Source organism: Tauraco erythrolophus, chromosome 3 (genome assembly GCF_009769465.1).
Source record: "Tauraco erythrolophus isolate bTauEry1 chromosome 3, bTauEry1.pri, whole genome shotgun sequence".
Classification (NCBI taxonomy): Eukaryota; Metazoa; Chordata; class Aves; order Musophagiformes; family Musophagidae; genus Tauraco; species Tauraco erythrolophus.
Window position 1 is genome coordinate 26,797,209 of NC_141467.1, and position 22,090 is coordinate 26,819,298.

The 22,090-nt window shown below is 41.8% G+C and overlaps 1 protein-coding gene across 1 annotated transcript in view; it reads left to right on the forward strand.

Moving 5' to 3' along the window:
* VWC2 (von Willebrand factor C domain containing 2) overlaps positions 1–14,051 on the forward strand; it is a 62,471-nt gene extending 48,420 nt beyond the window's left edge. Inside the window, exon 3 of the mRNA XM_009992378.2 lies at positions 13,900–14,051. Coding sequence (XP_009990680.2) covers positions 13,900–14,051 — 152 coding nt within the window. The remainder of the gene's footprint in view (positions 1–13,899) is intronic.
* Positions 14,052–22,090: the final 8,039 nt, after the last annotated feature.

Sequence of the window (22,090 nt, forward strand, 5' to 3'; positions counted from 1 at the left end):
ACCACACCTTGCAAAAGGGAACACATCAGAGGAGCTGTTGGTTTCTTCCATTGGGGCTGGTAGTCCCCCTTCGCTAGGACATCAGATTCTTCTCCAGGAAACATCTCCTTTCCACGTGTCTGAATCCCACGTATTTTACAAGACTTTGATCCACTCTGTAATTAAGAGCTCTTCCTTTTAATTTAGTTTTGTCTTCTAGGGGGTTTCTGTAAACTAATAACTTATCTTCAACACCAGCTTCCTAGGTCTTCCATACACTTATACATGCTGCAGGTGAGCAGTGATCATTTTTATTACTACAGAGTAGAAGAGTACCCCAAAGACAAGTGGAGTAGCTAACATTGTAATCATAAATCAAGCTCCTTAATTGTTGTTTGTAGGAAATTTCAGAGTAATAACTTCATTAGAAAAGTAAAATGTAATTTTTAGTTTCGCTGCTTTCATTTTATTGACTACTCTTTTTCTAGTGCACTAATCTGAGTTTTATGAAAATCAGTTTGAAGTGTCTTGGGAATCATTTACCATTCCTAAGGCTCCTGTTTTGCCTAGGAGAAAACAAACATAGCTTTCAGATAAACATAAAAGCACCAGCTGTTTTTCCCTCAGAATTTTTATTTCCATAATACTTGCCTTTGGAGATAATTTTACAAGAAGAAACATGTAATATGTGGAAATATTTAAGAATAGGTTTACAATAATTCTATTAATTGCAAATACAAAGACCAGCTTTCATGCCTCAGTAACCGCACCAGAGGTCTGATGTGTTTGAGGAAAAAAGAGCCAAGACAGATCTAGGAAGCAGCCCAGTCTCCCAACACCAGCTTGGCCATCTTGGGGGGTCATTGCCTGGAAAACAGTTTGTTTTTTGCCAGGACTCAGTTTTCTGGACTGTTACTTTAATAAAAGGCCTGATCTGATTTCTTACTTTTCCCAGAGCATCTTTGCTGGAACTCAATGGCTGCTCCTGCGCACAGGAGCTTCAGTAACGTTGGCAGCATCCGCATCCTCACATGCTTTTGGTTTAGTAGTAGGATATTGAAATAGTTCAGCTGCTGACAGAGCATCCTGTCTCTTCCTACTTAGAGGAGCAGACATCTTTGCAACCTCCACTATATGAATTTTGGCTGCTTAGACTGTGAGCCTTGATTTCTTTTGGAGGTGCGTTTGTATCCTGCTGTCTGGGATGAACTGTTGCATCTTCCTAGCCAAAACAGCCTACCCTCTGACATGACAGTTGATAGCTAGATCTGCAAACAAGATCCATTGATACCTCTTAACAAGCTGCAGTGGGAATGTCAAAGGAAACTTGCAGTTTATTATTATCATCTTAAGTTTCTTTCACTAGACCCTGACCCAGCTGAAATACATTCATGTACATACGAGTCTGGCTGCTCTAAGGGGACTGACTCTGTTGCTGTGCTCTTCCTAATTTCACATGCCTGTGTAGTGGAGAGAGAGCGTGCTAATAACATCGCAGGAGAAGATTGCTGCAGTATCGAATGGTGGTCTTAACTCTGCAGCACGTGGGAAAATAAGTGTTGAATTCAGACACCAGGAATGAAGAAACTGAGCGATACTGTGTGGAAGATTTCTTTTGGGTAGTGCATGTCCTTTTATGTCTACCTCTGTGAGTGACACGCAATTTCTGTGCTGCTGCACTTCTCTGAGATGAAAGGATTTGTATAACTCACAGCGACAATCTTTGCATTTAACAAAACCGGTTCCTGTATCTTCCGTAATTCATGTCTCTCACTTCAAATCACCTGTCTTTCTGTCTGCACGAAGAGATGATCCCTTAAAATAACTTTGCCAGTCACCCCGCCCACTTTCCTGCCTTTTTCCTTCCTGCTTGCAATCCCACTAATTTGGCTTCTTCGAACACCAGTGGCTTCCTACTGTTTTGCCTTCACAATGGATCACTCTTCCGTCTACTGGTTTCCCACTCTTCCTACCCCAAAGCGTCTCTGCTAGCCAGCTGTTGGTTCATGAATTGTGTAAGGGTGATGCACATGGAAACGAGAGGGAATGAACTTCCAGTAGTCCGTGATGGATTTCCGTATTGCAACTTAATACATTTAGATTTACTTAGTTCCTGGCTGTATTTCTAAACAGCTGTCTTTATACATGGTCCTAAGTTGAGTATTTGAGGTCTCCTCAGGAACATGCTCTTAAATTTGCAGCTTGAACTTGTTGACGGTTTCTGATCAACAGAATAATAACTATTATTTGGTGCATCCCTTCCTATCCTGAGCATTCCTACGGTCCAAATTGCTGTGCTGTTTTAGCATCTCAGTCTGTGTTCTATGGAAGACCCCTGTAAGATAGGAAGGTGGTACGAGCCCATGTCAGAGATCGGGCTGAAACGCGAGGAGAGCATCGGCGTGCTGGTGAAGGGGACAACCTGCAGACCAGGCTCATGAACTGTTGCGGCAGCATCTGTCTGGAGGAGGTGCAATGGATGACTTGCCTCCTGGAGGTGCCTCCTCCATCCCGTCCGTGCACAGGGGCCGCAGATGGCTGGCTTGGACCAGATCCAGGTCCCTCGGTTTTAGGTGGCACAGGTGGGTGCTGAGTGACTTATACCCAGGGCTGTGGCTGTCTGGGAGGAGTGTGCTGGAGCAGGAACCCGCGCCAGACTTCCCCTGGGTCGCATCCTGGCTGGCCCTGGGAGCAGAGCTGCTCAGGGTGCCGGGGGCAGGAAGGGGTGTGCTCTCACAGCAACATTTTTCTGATGTTTTCTCTTCAGCTTCCTGAATGGGTACAAAACAACGTTTCCAAAGAAAGCTGTCTCAGTGCTGTGTTTCATAACCACCCAGGGAAAATCATTGAAAGGGAAGAAGAGGTAGAATTATTGATTCAGCAGCATGCAGGGCAAAGCATTACCTCTCTTTGCTTGTAAAAATACTGTGATTTTTCTCATTTGCAGAGTAACTTAAAGTTGATGAATAGTTTTTTCTTAGGAAAACCTCAGATCTCTATTCTTTACGAGTATATTCACATAATATTAGTATTGTGTTAAAACAACCAGCAATTACAACTCTATATTTTGTAAATTTTCACACCTAAAGATAGGAGTGATTCATTCATTAGGACAAGTGAATAAACAGGTTCTTTAGTTTCCATTCTGATTCTTATGCACTGCACCTGTTTAGAAGTACAGCTTTTTATTTCAGTCAATGAAGCTAACAATGCATGGCAAAGGATGTTGTTAGAGTTCATTATATTTTAAAGTGATGTATGACATGCCAACAATTATAGTTCATTTTTTTGGCATAGATCCCTGTCACTTCTATCCCTGTAATAAAGGGTACTATTTATCTGGTTTAGGAGGCAGATTTTTGGAAGCATTCTAAATAAGAAAGGTAGAAGGGGGACGAAATGTGGTCAGTCTTCAATATATATTAAAGAAAGTCCTTTGTTGAACTTTTTTTTTAAGTTTTAAATAACCATTACACTGGGATTGGTCTCAGCTAGATTCTTCCCTTTTGTCATGTAACACAAAGGAAATGGGTAAAATGAGCACAACATCGCAGATACAGTCCAGAAGCTGCCACAGGACCAAAGTCTCCGGATATGAAGCTGAGCAGTTCAGATGTGACAGACCACTTATTTCTGTTATTGCACAAACTTTATTCCCTCTGAGAGTCTCAACTTCCATTCTGTTTTTCTGCAGCTGACAATGGTGCTTACAGCTTGTCTGTATGAGAGGGTTACATGGGTGTCTGAGACCCCAAACCGCAGCTCCTCCAGCGGAGATGCCTTTTTCTAGGTTAGCAGCAGATTACCTAGAGAGAGACGTGTTAGGTTCATCTGTACAGCTGCAACCCGAGCAAACCAACTCTAGTGAATTTGGATGAGGGGCTAGAAATCTCTGTCTGTGTAGGCAAGCCCCTAAGGTCATAACTAAAACAAAAAAAACCAACCATCAATTATCATGGCAAAACCCAAAATAACAAGGAAAAAAGCCGAACCAAGCCCTTATAAATAAACCTGATTTTGCAAGGGGACTATTTAATTGCGAGAGCTGTCACTGTCTGCTGTGACAGTCTTTCTGGAATTGAATGACACTGCATTCAGTATTTTGATATAAATCATTCTCAGTAAGAAAGATAAGCCCTGATTTAACAGTATTCAGTGTATTTATTCTGAAATGGGGTGAAAAAGCAGCTGATGCTTGACTGATGTTTTGTTAGTTTTAATAATTCCTTGTAGCAGTAAGTAGCCACTGACTGTCCTTGCGCATCATATTCTCACTACCCAGTGTTTTACAGTGACTGGAAAAATACACTGATTTAGATTCTACGTCATTGCCAAAGCAGCATTATATTGTACTTTGGTACCAATTTAGCTTTCAATTTAGTTGAAGTCTTTAGGGATTTTTCCATAATTCTTAAAATCTCTTCCTTCATTAGCATCTTGCATTTAGTATGTGTTTCAAGACAAATACAGTCCTGTACATTACTGCCAGAGTTACCAGTGACCTAACTAACCCACCTGATAGACACCGCAGCCCACCAGTGCTTCTGTGTTTTGGCTAATTAAAATGTGCTTTTAGTTCCACCGTTTGCAGCACGTCTCTGATGCGTTAAATTACTAGCCTGTAGCACATGCTTTTGGAAGTATGGAGTCTATTTAAATTTGCATAATAACTTTTAGGATAACTTGTTGAGGATCTTTTAACAAAGGCATTTCACATGGCTTTCTTAGTCTGGAGAGTCGGCTGATGTTTCCCAGTGTGAAGACGATGACCTAGTGCTGAGCAGGGTTTTCTCCAGGCCCCCAGTAACCCCACCGAGCCTGGCAGGGTCACTGGGATGAATAAACAGCTTTAGGAAGGGAAGGGTTAGCCCCGTTAACCTCAGCAGCAGAGCTTTTAAGCCCTCATGCGATGAGCGCTGGGCAGGCAGCAGCTCACCCCACTGCAGCCTACCCAACGTCCCGCCACCCTTGCCAGTCCATCTGTCCATCCCTGCAGTGCCTGGCAACACTCCTGTGTTGTCTAGCCATGAAAGAGTTAAAGGTTTAAGTGAAGATTTGCATGATGCAAAAATGTACTAGACATTGGTTTTTTATAGATAATGAGGGATAATGAAGGAGCCTTAGAAAAAGATGTCAAGAGGAAGACATGCGTCCTTGTAAGTCCAAAATATTTGACTGTTAATCATGAAAGAAGGAGCCAAAGCAAGGACTTCAAAGACTGATAAGGAAGACATCTTGTTATGAGAAAAGGTTAACAAGGTTGGAAGAATACCACAAATATTAAGTAAGTGAGAAACGGCGGTAACTGGGGGAAAGGTAATTTTGGCAGGGGGAGATCGCAACCACCGACTCAGGGACTGCCTGCCTTAAAACATACCCCAGACCCAAAAGAAAGGGGCGGAGGAAAAGGACTGTGCATGCAAAGTAATATACATGTAAAGCGAGAGAGAATTAACCAATTGTTTAAGAGAGTAACAACGAATATGTAAATATGCTAATACATACCATATAAATGTTTACTGAATTTTAGAAGGGACGTGCTGTCTTGGGACAGACACCCATCTTGGTGCGGAAATGTATTACAGCAAAACCTCAGCTCGGTGTGTGGCTTGGCTTACTGCACGCTGGGCGAGCGAACCCCGCTTTTGGGAAAATACCTGCCGTTTCTGTAACCAAGGGGAAATTTAGCGACGTGACCACCCACTCCGGCCTTCAGAAGATCGTTTCCAAGAGAAAAGCCGACGCTTTCACTGCACAATGCCGCGCAGCTGCGGGGCCGGGCCACGCTGCACCGCCAGCATCCGTGCGGGATGCGGGGCTGCAGGATGCAGGGCGCCCACCAGCCCGGAACCACCCTCCCTGCCTCCGGGCCGGCTTGAACTGCGGGCCGGTTCCCAGCCGGCCCAGTGGGCACCAGGGGAGAGCGGAGCGCTGAGTGGAGCGGCAGGCAGCTCCCTTCCAGCGGGAGTCAGCAGCGGGACAGCCCCTCCGCCTGTCTGTTGTCTGGGGCGTCCGACGGGAGTTCTCCCCAATGTGCTCGAGCCCCGGTGTGTCTCATTTCCTAGTCGTCTGGGCGGTGACTGAGCTGCAGGAAAGCCGAGCACAGCGCTGGTGCAGGGCTTGCCGGCTTCCAAGCGTTCATGTAATTTTCTGTAAGATGCACGCAGTGTTCAGCCCGTGTCTAATTGGTGCTGTTTCTGGGCAAAACACAATAGCTATCCCTTTACAAGTCGCAGGACTTTTGAAAATCGTTTTAAGTAGTGTATTCAAGTCTTTCTGTATTTTCTCTGATAAAGGAAGTTGTTTGATGTAGTTTATTTTTGTGTCATTCAAGCCTGCTACTTAATTGAGCCCTTTTATGCTCTGAGGCTTTCTGTTCAGCTCATGTGGTATTGGATTGTGTAGCGTTCGATGTTCCTTTGCTGCGTTTTTTGTTCTGTACACAAAAAGCAGATATCCGAAATTCTGCTTTCCAAATACGCATGAAAATCCAAGGGGACAGCAGTGGCGGCAGGATTACGGACTGTTCTCTTCCTCCAAGCAGTTTCTATCTGTGCAAAAGTAACTGTGCGGCCCCAGTTTTGGTAGTGTTTGGCATGGTCATTCCAGGGATGTGAATGCCACGACAAAGTGCAAGGTGATGGAGAATCAGAGTTGGGATTAAGCAGTGGTGGAAGGATCAGTCCAGTGGCCATGGTGGCTTTGGTTTGTGTTCTGTGGGAATTTTGGACACTCCTCCAATTTGTAGGACTTGCGGGGCTGGAACAAAACATTAATCGATAGTGCCATCACGCATGACGAATGAAAAAGTAAACCAACAGAACAATGATAAACGGGGCTTGTGAGTCTCATAAGAAGAATATTAAAACCCGACTGTAAGATTGTAGCTTGTTTTATCTTCCGGATTAGAGCACGTGCACGCACACATATGTGCACACACAGGCACGCTTAGACTACAGCAAGTGCCGGAACTTTGATACCCACTTTGTCACAGCAGTGCCACTGAGGACATGATCACCCCACTTAGTTACAGGAGAACTTCAATGAGCTTCCTTCTGTCTGTCCACTCAGCAGATGCTGCTATATCCATCCTTCTAAATTAGGTGGCAAAATGTTATTTTTAATTGTTCTGCCCTTGGCAGATTTTCTTCCAATCTGTCAGTTCCCTGTGCATCTAACAAAACACGACCCTAACAGAGGGAGGGGTTTTATTATTCTTAAAAGCACCAAGGCTCTATCTAGCATGAACAAAATGCTACTTTCATGAAAGGTATCACATTGCACACACTCCCTTTCTGTTGCTTCCTGTAGCAGCTGGGTAAAATCGCAAAATGGATGAATGTTTTTCTTCTCCCTGTCATATATATACATGTTTACTGGAAGTCTGTTAGGATATTTGCCATGGTTCTCTGGTTGCTGGTATCTTAAGGCATTGATAAATGACAGAAATAGTACATGGTTCTTCAGGATCCCAAATTGCTCTTAAAATTGGGTCTACCTGAAGCCTTCTTCTGTAATTGAAAACTCTCTTTTGGACTTGGTTCAGTGGTGTCCAAAGGTATCGAGGCGAGTAAAAGGTTGCACTGGTTTGGGAGCAGTCAGAATTGTGACAGCAGCTGGGGTGATGAACTTATTTTTGTGAGAGAATGAAAGTCTGCTGTAATCCTAGTCACAGACTACTTTCACCAGCTGCTTTTTGTGCTTTATCTTCTGAGCTGGCATTTCACAGGAGATAGATGTATTACATATATATCCGCATGAGAGGGAAACAAAATCAAGTCAGGGAGATACAGACCCTTTAGGAGAGATTAGAGACTGGAAGGGCACAAAGTAGGTACCGATACCATCTCTGGAGGAAGTGATTAGATTTGAGAGGGATGAGGGAGGTAATGCCTGCATCTCAAAAATCTTGTTGCTGCGGTGCTATATGGCAAAGCAGCCTTATTTTGTCTCGCTGTGCTGCGTTAGCACATTGCAAAACCAATCTCAAGTATCTCGGCAGGTGCCCAAGGGACTTTGTGCCCCAGTAGGCTGGCAGGCAGGTGCAGCCACCCTTTATCCATGGTTTGGTCCCTGGCTGTCCTGCTCCCTGGTGTAACTTCCAGCTGGGGTGCAGAAGAGTCCGTGGTTTTGTGCTGTGACATCCCAGGCCGTCTGCAACGGCAGACAGCTTGAAATGCAGACAGAGAGCTTGTCCACATCTCTTCTTCCAGCTCGGCATTTCGTTTGTCTCTCTGGCATCCGTGATAGATCATAGAATCATAGAATTGTTAGGGCTGGAAGGGACCTTCAAAGGTCATCTAGTCCAACCCCCCTGCAAGGAAGAGGGATATCTCCAACTAGATCAGGTTGCTCAGGGCCTCGTCCAACCTGGCCTTGAACGTCTCCAGGGATGGAGCATCCACCACCTCTCTGGGCAACCTGTTCCAGTGTTCTACAACTCTCATGGTAAAAAATTTTTTCCTAATATCCAACCTGAATCTACCTCCCTCTATTTTAAAACCATTACCCCTTGTCCTATCACAACTGGCCCTCCTGAACAGCCTCTCCCCATCTTATCCTGGTGGAAGTCTCAAAACATCAGAAAGAAGAAAGATGGGAAAGGTGAGAGGGAAGGCTTCGCTTTCCCTGGCGCGTTCCTGAAATTACTGAACAACAGGAACACTCTTGCTGTATATGTAAGACTGTCAAGTAGCATTGCTGGAAAGTGAAGCTTTTCTGTAACGCAGAAAGGCAGCGGCAGATTTGACTTGAGTGTAATGAAATGTTTGTTTCTATAAGATTTCTATCTGGTATAAAATTCATAGTGTCATGTCTCTGATTCAGAAATCGCTGGAAGCTGGGTGCGTGTGCTTGCTCTGTCCCCGTATATTTCCCCATACATCTCCTTTTGGCTGCTGCAGGGGCAGGCGGACCTCTGATCTCACCCAGCACAACTATTTCTTGTATAATGCCATGGTTCTCAAGACTTCCAGGACGAAGTGTACGATCCGTCTTTTCATGTTGTAACCATTGGAAATCTCTCCATGAAATTTGAAAAAAAAAAGTAAACAAAAAACAAACCAGGGGCTAAGCTAAATGTTGAGGTTATGTCATTTACAAAGTGCTCTAATACGATGATGAATGCCATAAAACTGTCGGGGTAGATGGGGCTGCTGTCAGGTACCTTGGAAGTGACCTGTTTGACTGCTGCAAGGAGCTAGTAAAAGGGCAGCTATTAGGGGAGTTTAGTATAAATCAAAGCCCAAAAGCAGTCTCACATCAAAGTGATATTACAGAGGTTGTCAACTGTAGTTCTAATTGGCAAAAATGTACCGTGACTTATTCTCCAGGCAAACACATTAACTTGCAGTTGAACAGATTTCTTTGTCCATAATGTGGTTTAACATATGATGAAAACAGTTGATTAAAACACAATTTGCCGAATTGCTGTATCTTATATTTTTGAACGGATCGGAACACGTGCCCGTGCAAAAGCAGGGGCAGGCCGCAGAGGAAACAGGCACGGCTCTGTAGCGTACAGCTGTGGTTTTGTGGAAGGAGGAGGAGGAGGAGAAGCTTCAGAGTGCCTCTTGTGAGGTTGTCAAGGTTACAGGTGCTGTTGCTTCTGTAGGTGAGTGGCTTGGGCACTCTCTGCTGATAGTGGGTATCTGCTGTTTTCTTCCGAGATAACAAAATTTGCATTTTAATTAGATTGTTGCATTTGTCAACACCGAAGCATAACATATAAGTCACTGGAAGCTTTTCACAGGACGAGCACAAGGACTTTGAAAAAAATTACAACAGAAGCATTTACCACAATAATATTTTTAAACTTCTTTAATTTTCAAGCATTTAAGAGGTGAGGATCCTGTTATAAACTCTCAATGAGTTAACCACCGATTACGCCGTCCTAGTTCCTTAGATCGCAGTATAAATGTTGCTTTTGGAAGCCAGGATTCAGTATTTTAGATGCGAGAAAGCCGAGAGCTGCATGCCAATCTGGTGCTCAGTGTGAGGACTGAGGATTTGCACTGAACTTGCTGCTTTGAGACATCGCTGAGATGGCAGCAACTGTGCCTTAGCCCTAGGAAAGAAATCTCTGCTGATACCAGCATGGTATGGCTCAAGTGGAGTCTGACAGCACTGGTATATACTTTAGGAAAACAAATGGTGTCGTGGTAGGTTTCAAGCTGCACTTGGAATTGGTACAATATGTCATATTGAATTTTCTGCCAGATTTAAGAGTGATGTAGCAAGATCTTCATCTGCTGTGAAGATGTGCAGCACCGCTGACTTCCTTAGAGCTATATAAGTATATACAGTTGGGGATGGGGCCCAGGAGCTTTATACTATAGATCAAACAAGCTCAGACAAGCCACGGCAGCACTGAACGAGTACTGGGTGCTAAAGTCAGGCAGAGTTGTGGTGTTACCAAGCAGGAGCTCAGAAAGCAGGCGGCCTGCTTTGTAGACCCAAGGAGAAGAGATTCACTGCTCTTGCAACAGCAACACCTCCTCGGGAAGCCCACCACCGCTTTGGAGTCAGAACAGCCCTGATTTACTTGGAAATGCTTTTCATGTACTAAGTCAAGTCATTTTGCAAACTTTTTAAAAACTCAGAAGTATCTCGCCCTTTGTGATGGGAAGTGGAAAATCTTGCTAAATCAATATAAACTGCCCAGTTTTAAGTAAAACAGCAGTTTCAGCAAATGCCATGCCTTCAGGGCAGCTTAACAACTCTGAATGTAAAAGAGACATGTACTTCTGCCTCCCTCTGCTAAAGAAGAGTGAGAAAGTGACACTCATGAGTCCAACACCAGCCTTTGTGTGCCCGCTCTGCATCCTTGCCCCACTGTCTGCTTAAAATCTGCTATTCCTCAGTGTCTCCACTGTCCATTTAGGCAGAGGGAGAATTGAATCGTTAGCTGCTTCTTCAGCACCATCCATCCGACTGGCAGGGGACAGGGAAAGGCCGCAAGAGGCGCAGGTGCAGCCAGAGCAGTCCTGCATCGAGGGTCCCTCCACTGCCGCCTCACATATCCCCCATCACTGCAGGCTGGTTGCCCCTGGCTGGTCCAGCCCTATAAGTCTTGTCTCCATGACTGCTCCTCAGAGGAAGAGGAAAGGGATGAGGATTGCCTGCTTGGTGGGGAGGGAGGCACAGGACACTAAGGGCCAGGACTAGCTCGTACAGCTTTGAAATTGAATGAGGCTTGGGGTGAAGCTCAGGGTCTTTTTTTTTCCCTAGAAGAAGTGTGAGGGTTTGGAGAAATGATAAAAGGAGAGCTGTGGAATTATTTTCCCGTGTTTGGACACTATGTTGTACTGACATTTACGTGCATGGTGTTGCAGTAATACAGTCAGTTCAGCCTGTTCGTTGATGACCTTTTCTGTAACGTTAACCACAATATTGTGCACATGCGATATTGCAGGGAAAAAGATGAGGCAAGGATGCCAGCTGACTATTGCCAGTCTAAGTACTATATAGGATTTGCAGTTACAGTAATGATGGGTGCAAATGCGGAACCAGAAAGTAGGCAATTTTCTATGGAAAAGTTGCATGATACTAAAAAAATATTTGTTGCTGTCATTTATTTTTGTAGGGTTCCTTTCTCAAGTAGATGGTTATTGCTCTTCTGTAGGCTTACTAAAGCAATGACTTTCCCCCATATTAAACAGTTCAACAATTTAGGGCTAGCTTGTTGTATCTTTACGTTTAGCTACTTTCTAATGTAAGAAGGACTCGTCACACGTGGCATTAAGGTGCTGCTAATTGTGAATGGAGGCATTTACATTCTGAATTCTAGTGAGTTATATTATGTGTGTTGCACGGTTTTTACTTCATTCCCTGGCTGGTTTTTATAACCGAGTATAGCCTGTAACATTTACTTTTATGAAATAAATCCTGCACAGGGGATTGGCATCACTTTTGTTCCTCTTTTGCCTTTTACATAGTGTTTAAATTTCAAGTGGTCTTGTAGGTTTCATATAAATTCTCCATGGAAAGGAGATTCTGCTTTTAATATTTTAACTCTTTATATCACATAGCTTTGTAAATCACAGGGCTATTACAGGCCAGCATGCAAAACATTCAAGTATTTTTACCTAATGTGCAGGTGAACCCACCTTGGGATGAAAGCTTATGAGGTGCAAGCAGAATACTATATTTAACTGATACGGAGTTATATAGATTAGAGTTGAAATCTTTTGAAAGTTCCACAGAGGACAGCGTAGTTAATAACACTGCTTTATCTCGGTTGAAAGCTAGGGCATCTCCCAGTGTGTGGGGTGGGACCCAGGAGCATGTCTTCCACCCCAAAGTGCTTCTTCCTGTGTTTCCCAGCCCAGTGATGCTTTTCGTGGACGGACCGAGGGGGCTGCAAACACAAAAGTAACACAGTAACATTAGGTTAGTAAAGCAGGTAAGTTTACATGAGATATGCTGTATTTCGCTATCTATTCTGCATCCAAAGCCTCAAATGGGCAAGAAGCCACCCAAAACTATGGAGGAAGCCACATTTTAAACATACCTGTTAACAATCAGTCCTGAAACAAAATACTGACTTAAACATTCAAAAGATTAATGGGTATGAGTTGGTGAAGCAAATTTCTGTAAGACTTGCAGGTCTTTTCTAGAGGGCAACTTCAAGTGAGGAAAGGCCTTCATTATTGTCAGTTTGGCATCTAATTCTCAGGCTGCTGTGTCAGTACACAAACATAACCTGATCCAAAGAAATAACTATTAAAATTGATTTGTGAACTATTTGGTTGTGCTTTAAAATGTGCAGCATGCCCCAACCTTTTGTTTTCAGAGGAAGCACTTAAAAAAATAAAGACATTTCTTTAGAAGAAGCAGCCATACTGTTCGACTTAGGTCTTAGACTAGACCCTGGCAATGGAAGACCAAGCCTCATCCGTGAGTTATTTGCTTGTGTGGCAAACAGGTTGGCAGTCGGTAAGTGTTTTGCACACCCGTGTTCTTTCAAGAGTTTCAGCTGTATCAGATCAATACTACTGGACATCCTGCCCTGATGGATGGTGGTACCAAAGTGCCGTTGAGTGGCCAGGCTCTGCCTGAGCAGCTTAGTGAACAGGGGGGGCCGAGTTCCCCCGAGGACAGGACGGTGTATAGACAGAAGACGATTGGTAGGGTTTAGTGCTGCTTTACAAGTGCGTGTAGATTTTCAGCACAGAAATAGACTTTTTTTTAACAGAACTGTAAATAATGCAGGACTCAGCCTCTGCGGCAGAGGGATGCGAGGATGTCACCTTTTGAAAGACCCAGATTTGTCTTGTGAACGATGTGCTGGTGGGTTGTTCTCCTACTTTGTCCTTGGAAATGAAGTTATTTCGGTGTACTATGAAAAGGGGTGTTTGTAGACTTGCTGACTTACATAAAATGGAATATTTCCTTTCATACACGAAAAACGTCTTCAATCAGAAGAGGATGGAGCTATTCCATTCTACTGGAAAAGGACTATTTTCTCATTAAATGGAAAATAAAGTAATCTGATACTTTGATTACTACACCAAATACAATGCTTGTTTCCAATGGGAAAAAAAGTAATAACATTTATAATCAGCTCTGTAGTAGCCCGTAGCAGCACTTTTTCATTACCAATAGCTGGCTTTTTCTCCAGCTTCAGTCTGTGTTCATCTGCGCCGTCACTTAGTGCCCAGGTCTCGGTCACGGTTGTGTGTTTCACAGAAAGGTTTTATTGCACCTTCTGCGGTGTGGGGCAGCACAGGCCGTTCTGAAAACGCCCAGCTGGGTGGGAGGGCAGGGTCCTCGCTCCCTTTGCTGTCCTTACGCCTTGCGCGTGATGCTGCTCAGCGTTGCTGGCTTTGCGGTAGGTTTTCGGTGCTCGAGACTAAACTTGTACTGTGCTGGTTACAGCGTGCTGTGGGTGTCGCATAATAAACTCTTTCCTTTTTTCAGGCCCGAACTGCTTTGCAGAAACCATTGTCATTCCAGCAGGCCGGGAGGTGAAAACGGACGAATGCACTATATGTCACTGTACTTATGAAGAAGGCACTTGGAGAATTGAACGGCAAGCTATGTGCACTAGACATGAATGCAAACAAATATAGGAAATCTACAAACCTAAGTACTTTTCATGGTTTTTATAAAATATCTCACAGCAGTGAGGACCCTAGAGGACCCAGAGAAATCTGAATGAGAAGATTCTGGTGAGGAGCAAAGAATAAAATATTGATATTTTGTTTTTCAAAGTAACATAATACTGCGAGACAAAGAAGTGCATATATTTAAAACATTTGGACATAAGAATACCTGTCTTAATAAATGTGTTATTTTCACAGTGAGTACACTAAGATACACTCTATAAAATATTCTATGTATTTCTATAATACCATTATAGAGCTTAAAAATAAATGTTTTATATAGACAATACAGAATAAAGTTCTGTATCTTTGCCTGTCCTGTTGTATACGTGCACCATGGCTAAAAATTCTGTTCTACTTTCATCACATTAGGGTTTTCTTGGGGCTTTTTGTGGTCGGGGTTGGTTTTTTTGCTTATTTTTAGTTTAGTGGCCAGGAAAGAGCCAGCATATGACAAAACTTTGACATTCTCACTTTTGAAAAAAATGGAGTAGAATAAGCTTTCAGAGAACATGCGCTCTTTTAGGAATTATGCTGTAGTGTAGAGGTGAGTCAGCTTCTTCTCTTAGTTCCACTGGTGCATATCTGCTGGCCCACAGCTGAGGTAACTTGGAGCAGTGGGTAATATGAAACTGGTCACTCATAGCTGTTGTTATAAAAATTTAATCAGACAAAATCAATTCCTAACATTCATTTCAGACATAACACGTTTCAGCAGGACAGATTCCTCTGTGATGTAAACAATATAGCATCGCCCAGCTGGTGGAAATGATGGTAAGTAACCGCACCGTGTCCTTAAGTGTAACACATAATGAATGCGGAGAAGTGCAGCTTGGAAGGGCTAGAGCAGCCAAACAAGCCTCTGCTGGTGTGGCTCCGCGTTGTTAATCCATGGGTGGGAGAGCTGGTTAGTAGCTGCGCCATTCCCTAGACCTTACTCTTGCCATCTTGCTGGTGCTGGTTCAACTTTTTGGTTCTTCCTGGCAGCCTGTACGGGATTTGTGACACTCTGCGTTGAGGAGAAAACGTTTTGAACCAGCTCTTTGAATCCATCAAAAGATTTCTAGCGCAGAAGCTGACCCTGACTGCATGTGAGGTGAATCACATCTCCCTGCTTCAGCCACCAACAGCCTTTGCTTAGGTTTATTTTGGTTTTAATTTAGTTTATCACCAACTCCTACATTACATCTGCTTTCAATGCCTGTTCAGGCAATGGCTCGAGAAAACACTTAAACATGGGCTTACCTTTAAGCTTTTGCTCGAGGAAAGACTCAAAGAATCAGTATCTAAAATCAAAAGATTATTGCTTAAATTCCCACCTGCCCTTTGCGATTTACTGCTGTAGCATAACCTGGTTACCAGGTTTGCATCCATATGAAGTATGATTTTCTGGTGCTTCTGAAGACCATGGGGCTTTTGCCCATGACTTCAGTGGTTCCCAGTTACCACCTCACATCTGTATTTTGAGCATGTGTCTGTCTGACGCTGGGCATTATTTTCCCCAGTGATGGTATGAAAGAGGAAGAAGAGTGACAGAATCAGAAATCAAGGAACTCTCTTGCACAGACAGTCCTGTGGCAAAGTCATACATGGTGTTAGTCTAGTCACAAGAAGAACAGGAGAGAGGATTGGATTTATATAGTTTTAAATCATGCAAAAATCAAGTAAATAATAACTTTCCCTGAAGTGGATGTGAACATATGTAAACACTGTACTGGAAATGCCATTCTCCAGTAGCTGGCATTCATAGCCTGGATACAGGAATTATACCTGGTTTGTCACTCAGTGTGCTGGTGGCAGTGGAGGGTGACACCAAGTACAGACAATTTTTTTTCTTGGAAGACGAGGAGAAGTGTTTCACATCTAACTGGTACCTAGACCATGAGTACACTTCCAGATGCAAACATAAATACTTGATTTTGCCATTTTATAAAAAGAGTACCTCATTCATTGTATACTTCTCATTAACACAGTGAGACACTGCTTATTTGGGAGTCAAGTAGGTGTGATTTGGCTAAAAATTGTATTATTTGCATAATATTATTATTGTATAATTATTTGTATTATTTATACTTATATATAAGTAAGTATACTTATCCATTTCATAAGTTTAAGTAGTCATATGACAGAAAGCTAGCTCCTAATTCAGTAGGAGCCATACCCCATGGCTATGTAGGCTTCTGCTTACTGAAATCAAGTATCTGCACAGCTCTGAGAAAGTGCTATGAGTGCCAATGGTCTTCCATGCATGTCTCCTTGAGACGAGTGGAAGTACCCATGTAGGAAGTGGCTGTGCAACATAAGAGCAGAGTAGGTGGACTTGCAACTCAGTGTGGGATTGCCCTTCCAAATAGGCTGCGTAGTGTCTCTTGAAGAGAAACATGTGTTTTCAGTGAAATTACGAGAGACTCAGAATTTGTGTCTTTCAATGTATGGCCATAATGTTTAAGTTTTTGGAAATCTCACCTTGGACTAGTCACCCTTTGCTTCTCCTTTACTGGAGGTTCTTGTTAAGCCTCATGCTGTTTCCCAGGCTTGAATTTCTGTTCTTTTGAGAAGTTCTGTCTTTATTGAAGTAGTGAGTGCAAAGTTAAAGGAAATATTAGTGTGTGTGTCTAGTGTAGTTTTATGAATATTTTCTATTGCACATTTTTTCCAAAATATTTTTCCATCTTTCAGTCCTGGTACCAACATATTAGTCATCTTTACTGTAGTGATACATTGGTCCTTTCCCACTTCATAGGAACTTCCTGGGCAAACTGATCTTGGCATCCAGCTCTGTGGGTAGTTTCTTAAAGAGATTATATTTTGAGATGTAATTATCTTTCTTTTTGAGCTATAAACTTCCAAGTCTTTCGAGATCCTTTTTTTTTTTTTTTTTTTCCCTAACATAGTGCGGTAGAAGTCATAATGAGCTATGGACCTTCTTTATGCTGAGATCAATGGCCACATCCAGCTCTGGCCTGTAGCATTACCAATGAGAGCTCTTTGGTTAACCCTGAGATGAAGAAATGGGCTGAGTGACTCTTCTTGGGCAGATCTCACCAGCCTTGCCCAATTGTGGAACCACAGTTGGCATGCAGTGTCTCCTGAGTTAACTCTGGTAGGTAGCTAAGCACCACACAGCCGCTCACTTACTCCTCCACCACCTACCCACAGTGGGTCTGGGGAAAAGAAAGGAAGAGTAAAAGCAAGAAAACTCATGGGTCAAGATGAAAACAATTGAATAAGTGGAGAAGTGGAAGAAAAACAAACAAACAAGCAAAAACCAACCAACCAAAAAAACAACAAAAGAAGTGATGGCCATCACTCACCACCTCCCATGGGCAGGCTGGTGGATGGCCAGTTCTCAAGCAAAATATAGCTAACCTTACTTCAGCCTCGCTCCTCTCCATTTCACTGCTGAGCAGGACACTATATGACATGGAATATTTCTTTGATTAGTATGAGTCACCTGCATGGTTGCATCCCCTCCCAAACTCTTGCGCAGCCTCACTTGACTCATTGGGGGTGGGAGAGAAATGGAGAAAACCTTGACACTGTGCACACATTGTTCAGCAATAGCCAAAATACCATTGTGTTACCAGCATTGTTTTGGTCACAAATCTAGAACAGAGCACCATACCACCTACTAGGAAGACTAACTCCATGCCAGCCAGACCCAGTAAAGGGTGATACCATCAACAACCCCAGCACAGAAGCGAACACACCTAAAGACCCTGAGAGCTGAACTCCAACAGGTGACTGCACCAAGCAGCCTGTGGGCCTTCAGCAATGAGCCTGGGGAGCCAAGATTTGCAGCCTGCTGCATAATGTCACTTCACATAGACAGAGGCTTAAAACAGAAACCTTCCTTGCTCTTTATAGGTGTGGAAAATGAAAATGTGGAAATTAAAAGATTTAAAGTTAAAAATTAGCCATTATGGAATGCAGTTCGAAACCATTCACCTTTAAATTAATTTAATCTCCAAGCAAAAATCCGGAACTGCTGCGGTGGCCACATGTACTTATCTAAATTCTATGATTTGGTCATGTAACATACCTGTCCATATTTAACCTTAAAAAATAAGAAAAAAGCCATCTGCATCATTTCTGGTGAACGGAACTCGAGAGAATATTGGCTTCCCTATGGAAGCCTAGGTACTCAGCTGGTGTTTGCTTCAGTGCAAACAGTATTATGCATCCTGCATATGAGGAGTTCTTCAGCTTTGCAGGTGGGTTGTGTCTATAAAAGCTGTATTTCTGGACACACTGACAGCTCATGAATAACTTTCTATTTGAAGGTCTGTTGCTTGGATAATGAATATTCTTCTCAGATGTTTTTCTGTAGCTGCATTGGCATGAATATGAGATTTCTGCTTCTACTTCACCTGCTTCTGCTTATTTCCCAGTTGAAATCAAGACGAATTAATTCTTGGCCTCATCTGGTTTTGTAGGAGTGCACTATATATGAATTTGTCTTAAAACCTGTGTAAGTAGGTGCCTGAAGAGATGATATTCTAGATGGTTTCAGGTAATTATGAAATTCCACAGTTAATGTGTAACAGGATTCTTTATACTACTCATTTAAACCACAAAAATAGAAGTGCTGGTATTCACTTAAATACTTACACGACATTTAAAAGGGAATAGGGAAAAAAGAGGAAAGATATGAGATGCAAGTCAGCAGAGCTGAGAGTTACAATAGGAATGTTCAGAAAAAGAAAAACATAGCTACGATGTCATATGGGTATTACCTAGGGAGATTTTCAAAGAATATCGTAAGAAAAGTAAATGAGAAATTTATTTGGGCACAAATTGAAATACAGGAAATTCTAGTTGGAGATTAAAAAATAATAAAAATCATACTGTAAAAGTGATGGAATACTGGAGGATGTTGCCCAGAGATGTCATGGAATCTCCGTCCTTGAGGACAGTCAAAACCCGACTGGACACGGCCCTGAGCAGCCTGCAGTAGCTGACCTGCATTCAGCAAGGTGTCAGATTAGATGATCTCCAGCGGTGTAAAATTGAAAGCCAGGTTGAAATGGCATTGAATTGAAGTTTTTAATACAAGTAAGAAAGAAAAAGACATAATGAAACGTTCCCTCACTTTGGAAAACAATCATCTCCTCTGTTCTCATATGTTGTAATATAAACTATACTGTCATGATTGTAAAGTATTTGATGTTAACTTCTGATAGTAACTTTAATATCTAAGCTATGATAGCTCCTCAATACATAGGAGGCTTTGAAAGGCATGTATTATTTAAGAATCTCATGCAATCTAACTAAATGCTCCATTTATTCCCCTTATCAGGCAATGAATTTTCTTCACAGCATGTGTTACTATGGGTTTTCTATCTGCAAAAATACACCTTCTGCCCCGTATTCCTGCCGCATTAAAAACAAAACACAAACTGAGGAGACAGCATTGAACTGAGTGTCACAGACTATTTTTCTGGCTATCTAAGAATTCAAATTTTTCATCGCTTTTTGATAAAAGTAAGTACTACTTCAGAAAGTTTATAACTCGTTCCGTTTTGAGAAGACAGCCACTCCTTCCCGGAATCCTCTTTCCTCTTAAAGGTATTTATGCTCAACCACGTGGAAAATGTAAATTTTCAGTCTTTTGAAATGTCACATTAAACAACATAGCAGAGAAAAAATAAACACAACCTAGTGTGATTTTCCAATTGCTTATATATAATACGTGCCTCATTAATTTTATACGCTTTTAGAACAAATGCAGGAAAACTCCAAACTTTTATGTCAGTTATCAGTTACGGAGAAGTCAAAAGTTTTTATTGTTTACCTGTTGAAGCTATGTGGAAATACTGATACGGAATATTAATTAATCAGTAATAGGAAAACACTGACATAATTAGCAGCACAAAAGCTGATGTTTAAAATCAATCAACTCTCAACTTACCAGAAATATTTGTTACATTGTTCATGTTAGGTTCATTTGGGGCTATTAGCTAATAGTAACGCTGCTTCTGTAACACTTAATGGTTTCCTGCTCTTAGAAGGATCATTGCTTTTAAGAAATATACAGCATAATTAAAGCTATTGTTGAGGAGAATAGGCAGACTATAGTAATGGAATAGCAAGTTAAGTTTGTTGGGTGTGTATAACCTGTTGATTGTAAATGTTGAGTTTGCCACTTACATTCATCAGTAATCTTGTCAATTTAGTAGAAGTCAAGAAGTTAGCCTGCTTCATGTTTCTTTGGCAAAAATACCACATAAAACAGTAAGCACCCAATTCCAGCAGGATATAGAGCACCGCTGCAGATTTTTAACAAACTGCAGGCCATCTGCAAAAGTGGAGTGTGCTGAGTGTTTCTGTGCACACAGATTTTACCTCATTGTGAAGAGGTGAATTTATGAAAAATTATGGAAATAGAAATGCGAGTATCAGTTCACACACAATGTGGAAAACCAGCAAACACATAGTAGATGTAACACGAGGAAGTGAAAACAAATTTAACATGTCAGTCTTTCGGGGAACCGATAAACAAGGAAAACTTTTCTCCATGGTTTTATACTCACATTTCTTTATTCTGGCTCCAGTCACGCAAAACAGTAAACCTAAAATATTTTAGCAATGTATATTTGTATATATAAAGCATGCATGCAGTGACAAATGAGAACTTTTCTTGGTTAAGCCAGCATAAACCAAGAGTAATTTAGAAGCCCAGGTTAATACTGTTAACTGAGATCAGGATTTCTTCCACAGAATGCACCTATAATAGAGCATCTGTACTTGACTGCAGTAAGTGAACGAGAGAGAACATTCAGAAATACTCATGTTAAGTGTTTTTGTTCATAGTAGGCAGAATTAAAGACAAACCTTTATAACCACTTACTTTACTTTTTCCAGTAAGCCTTAAAGGGCATGGAAACTTTGTGAATTAAAGTGAATTTCACCGATCATGAAGACCAAGAACCATTGTTTCTATATCCTGCTAAAATCCGTAAAATATGTGCATGGAAAGCCAATATCCGAATGTGTATAATAACCCAGTGAAAACTGCATCAGCTTTATTATTCTTCCTGCAAGTATAGATACAATACTATAAATGCATTTAATTGATGAGATGCTCTGCCAACCAGAGCTTTCTGTTTCTGATACGCAACAGGAAGGTAAATATATTAAAAAAAGTCAAAATGCTGCTTAGTCTATATTGTTGTTGCCTTAAAAAGCTGCATCCCTTTCACAGGGTAATCCTAAAATTAATTTGCTATCCGTACTGTAGGAGGCTCCGTGTATTGATACAACTTGGTACAGTGTTTTTTTAACAAAAACAAAGTCTATATTTTTGCAAAGACAATACTGCATACTATGCTTTCTTTTTAGCCATTAATAATTCAAACTAATGCTAACTAATTTAGTGCTGTTGTGAGCGGGATATGATAGAGATAACATGGATGTGCAGTGCTCCAGCCTAATGTAACGACCCTGTGGTTTGTTCATTTCTAAGTACCACATGAAAATAAGGAATAAGTAGCCTTTAGTCATAGTGCTAAACATTTTTTTAATATGCTCTTTCCCAGCTATTTCTTTTCAAATGGCATTTGATAAAAATAGCTATTTTATATATTCTGCTAGTTACGCTGTTTGTACTAGTGTTTGAGCCATACTCAGTGTCACTCTGTGGAATCCTCATAATGCTTGATTTCCCTTTTTTTCCAAATGCCTTAGTAGCATATGTTTTATTTAGTTACTTTAGTTCATTCAAACTGGAAAGGCAAATCGTCAGTCTTACTAGTTACTTTCATATGTACTGTTTTCATTTTTTGTGTCCTTCACATCAAAATATAATATATTTGGATCTTCAGGCTCTGTCATGTAAACAGTATACTAGTGGGATGCTTGTAGTATAGTATCTTTAGATAATATATCATATTTAAAAATTACTTCTTAGAAGTAGCACGGTATTTTTTTATTCCTTTTTTCAGGATAAGGTTCCTAAAGACATTAAACCTGTGGTCCGTATTTGTGCCTGAAAAAACAAAACACCT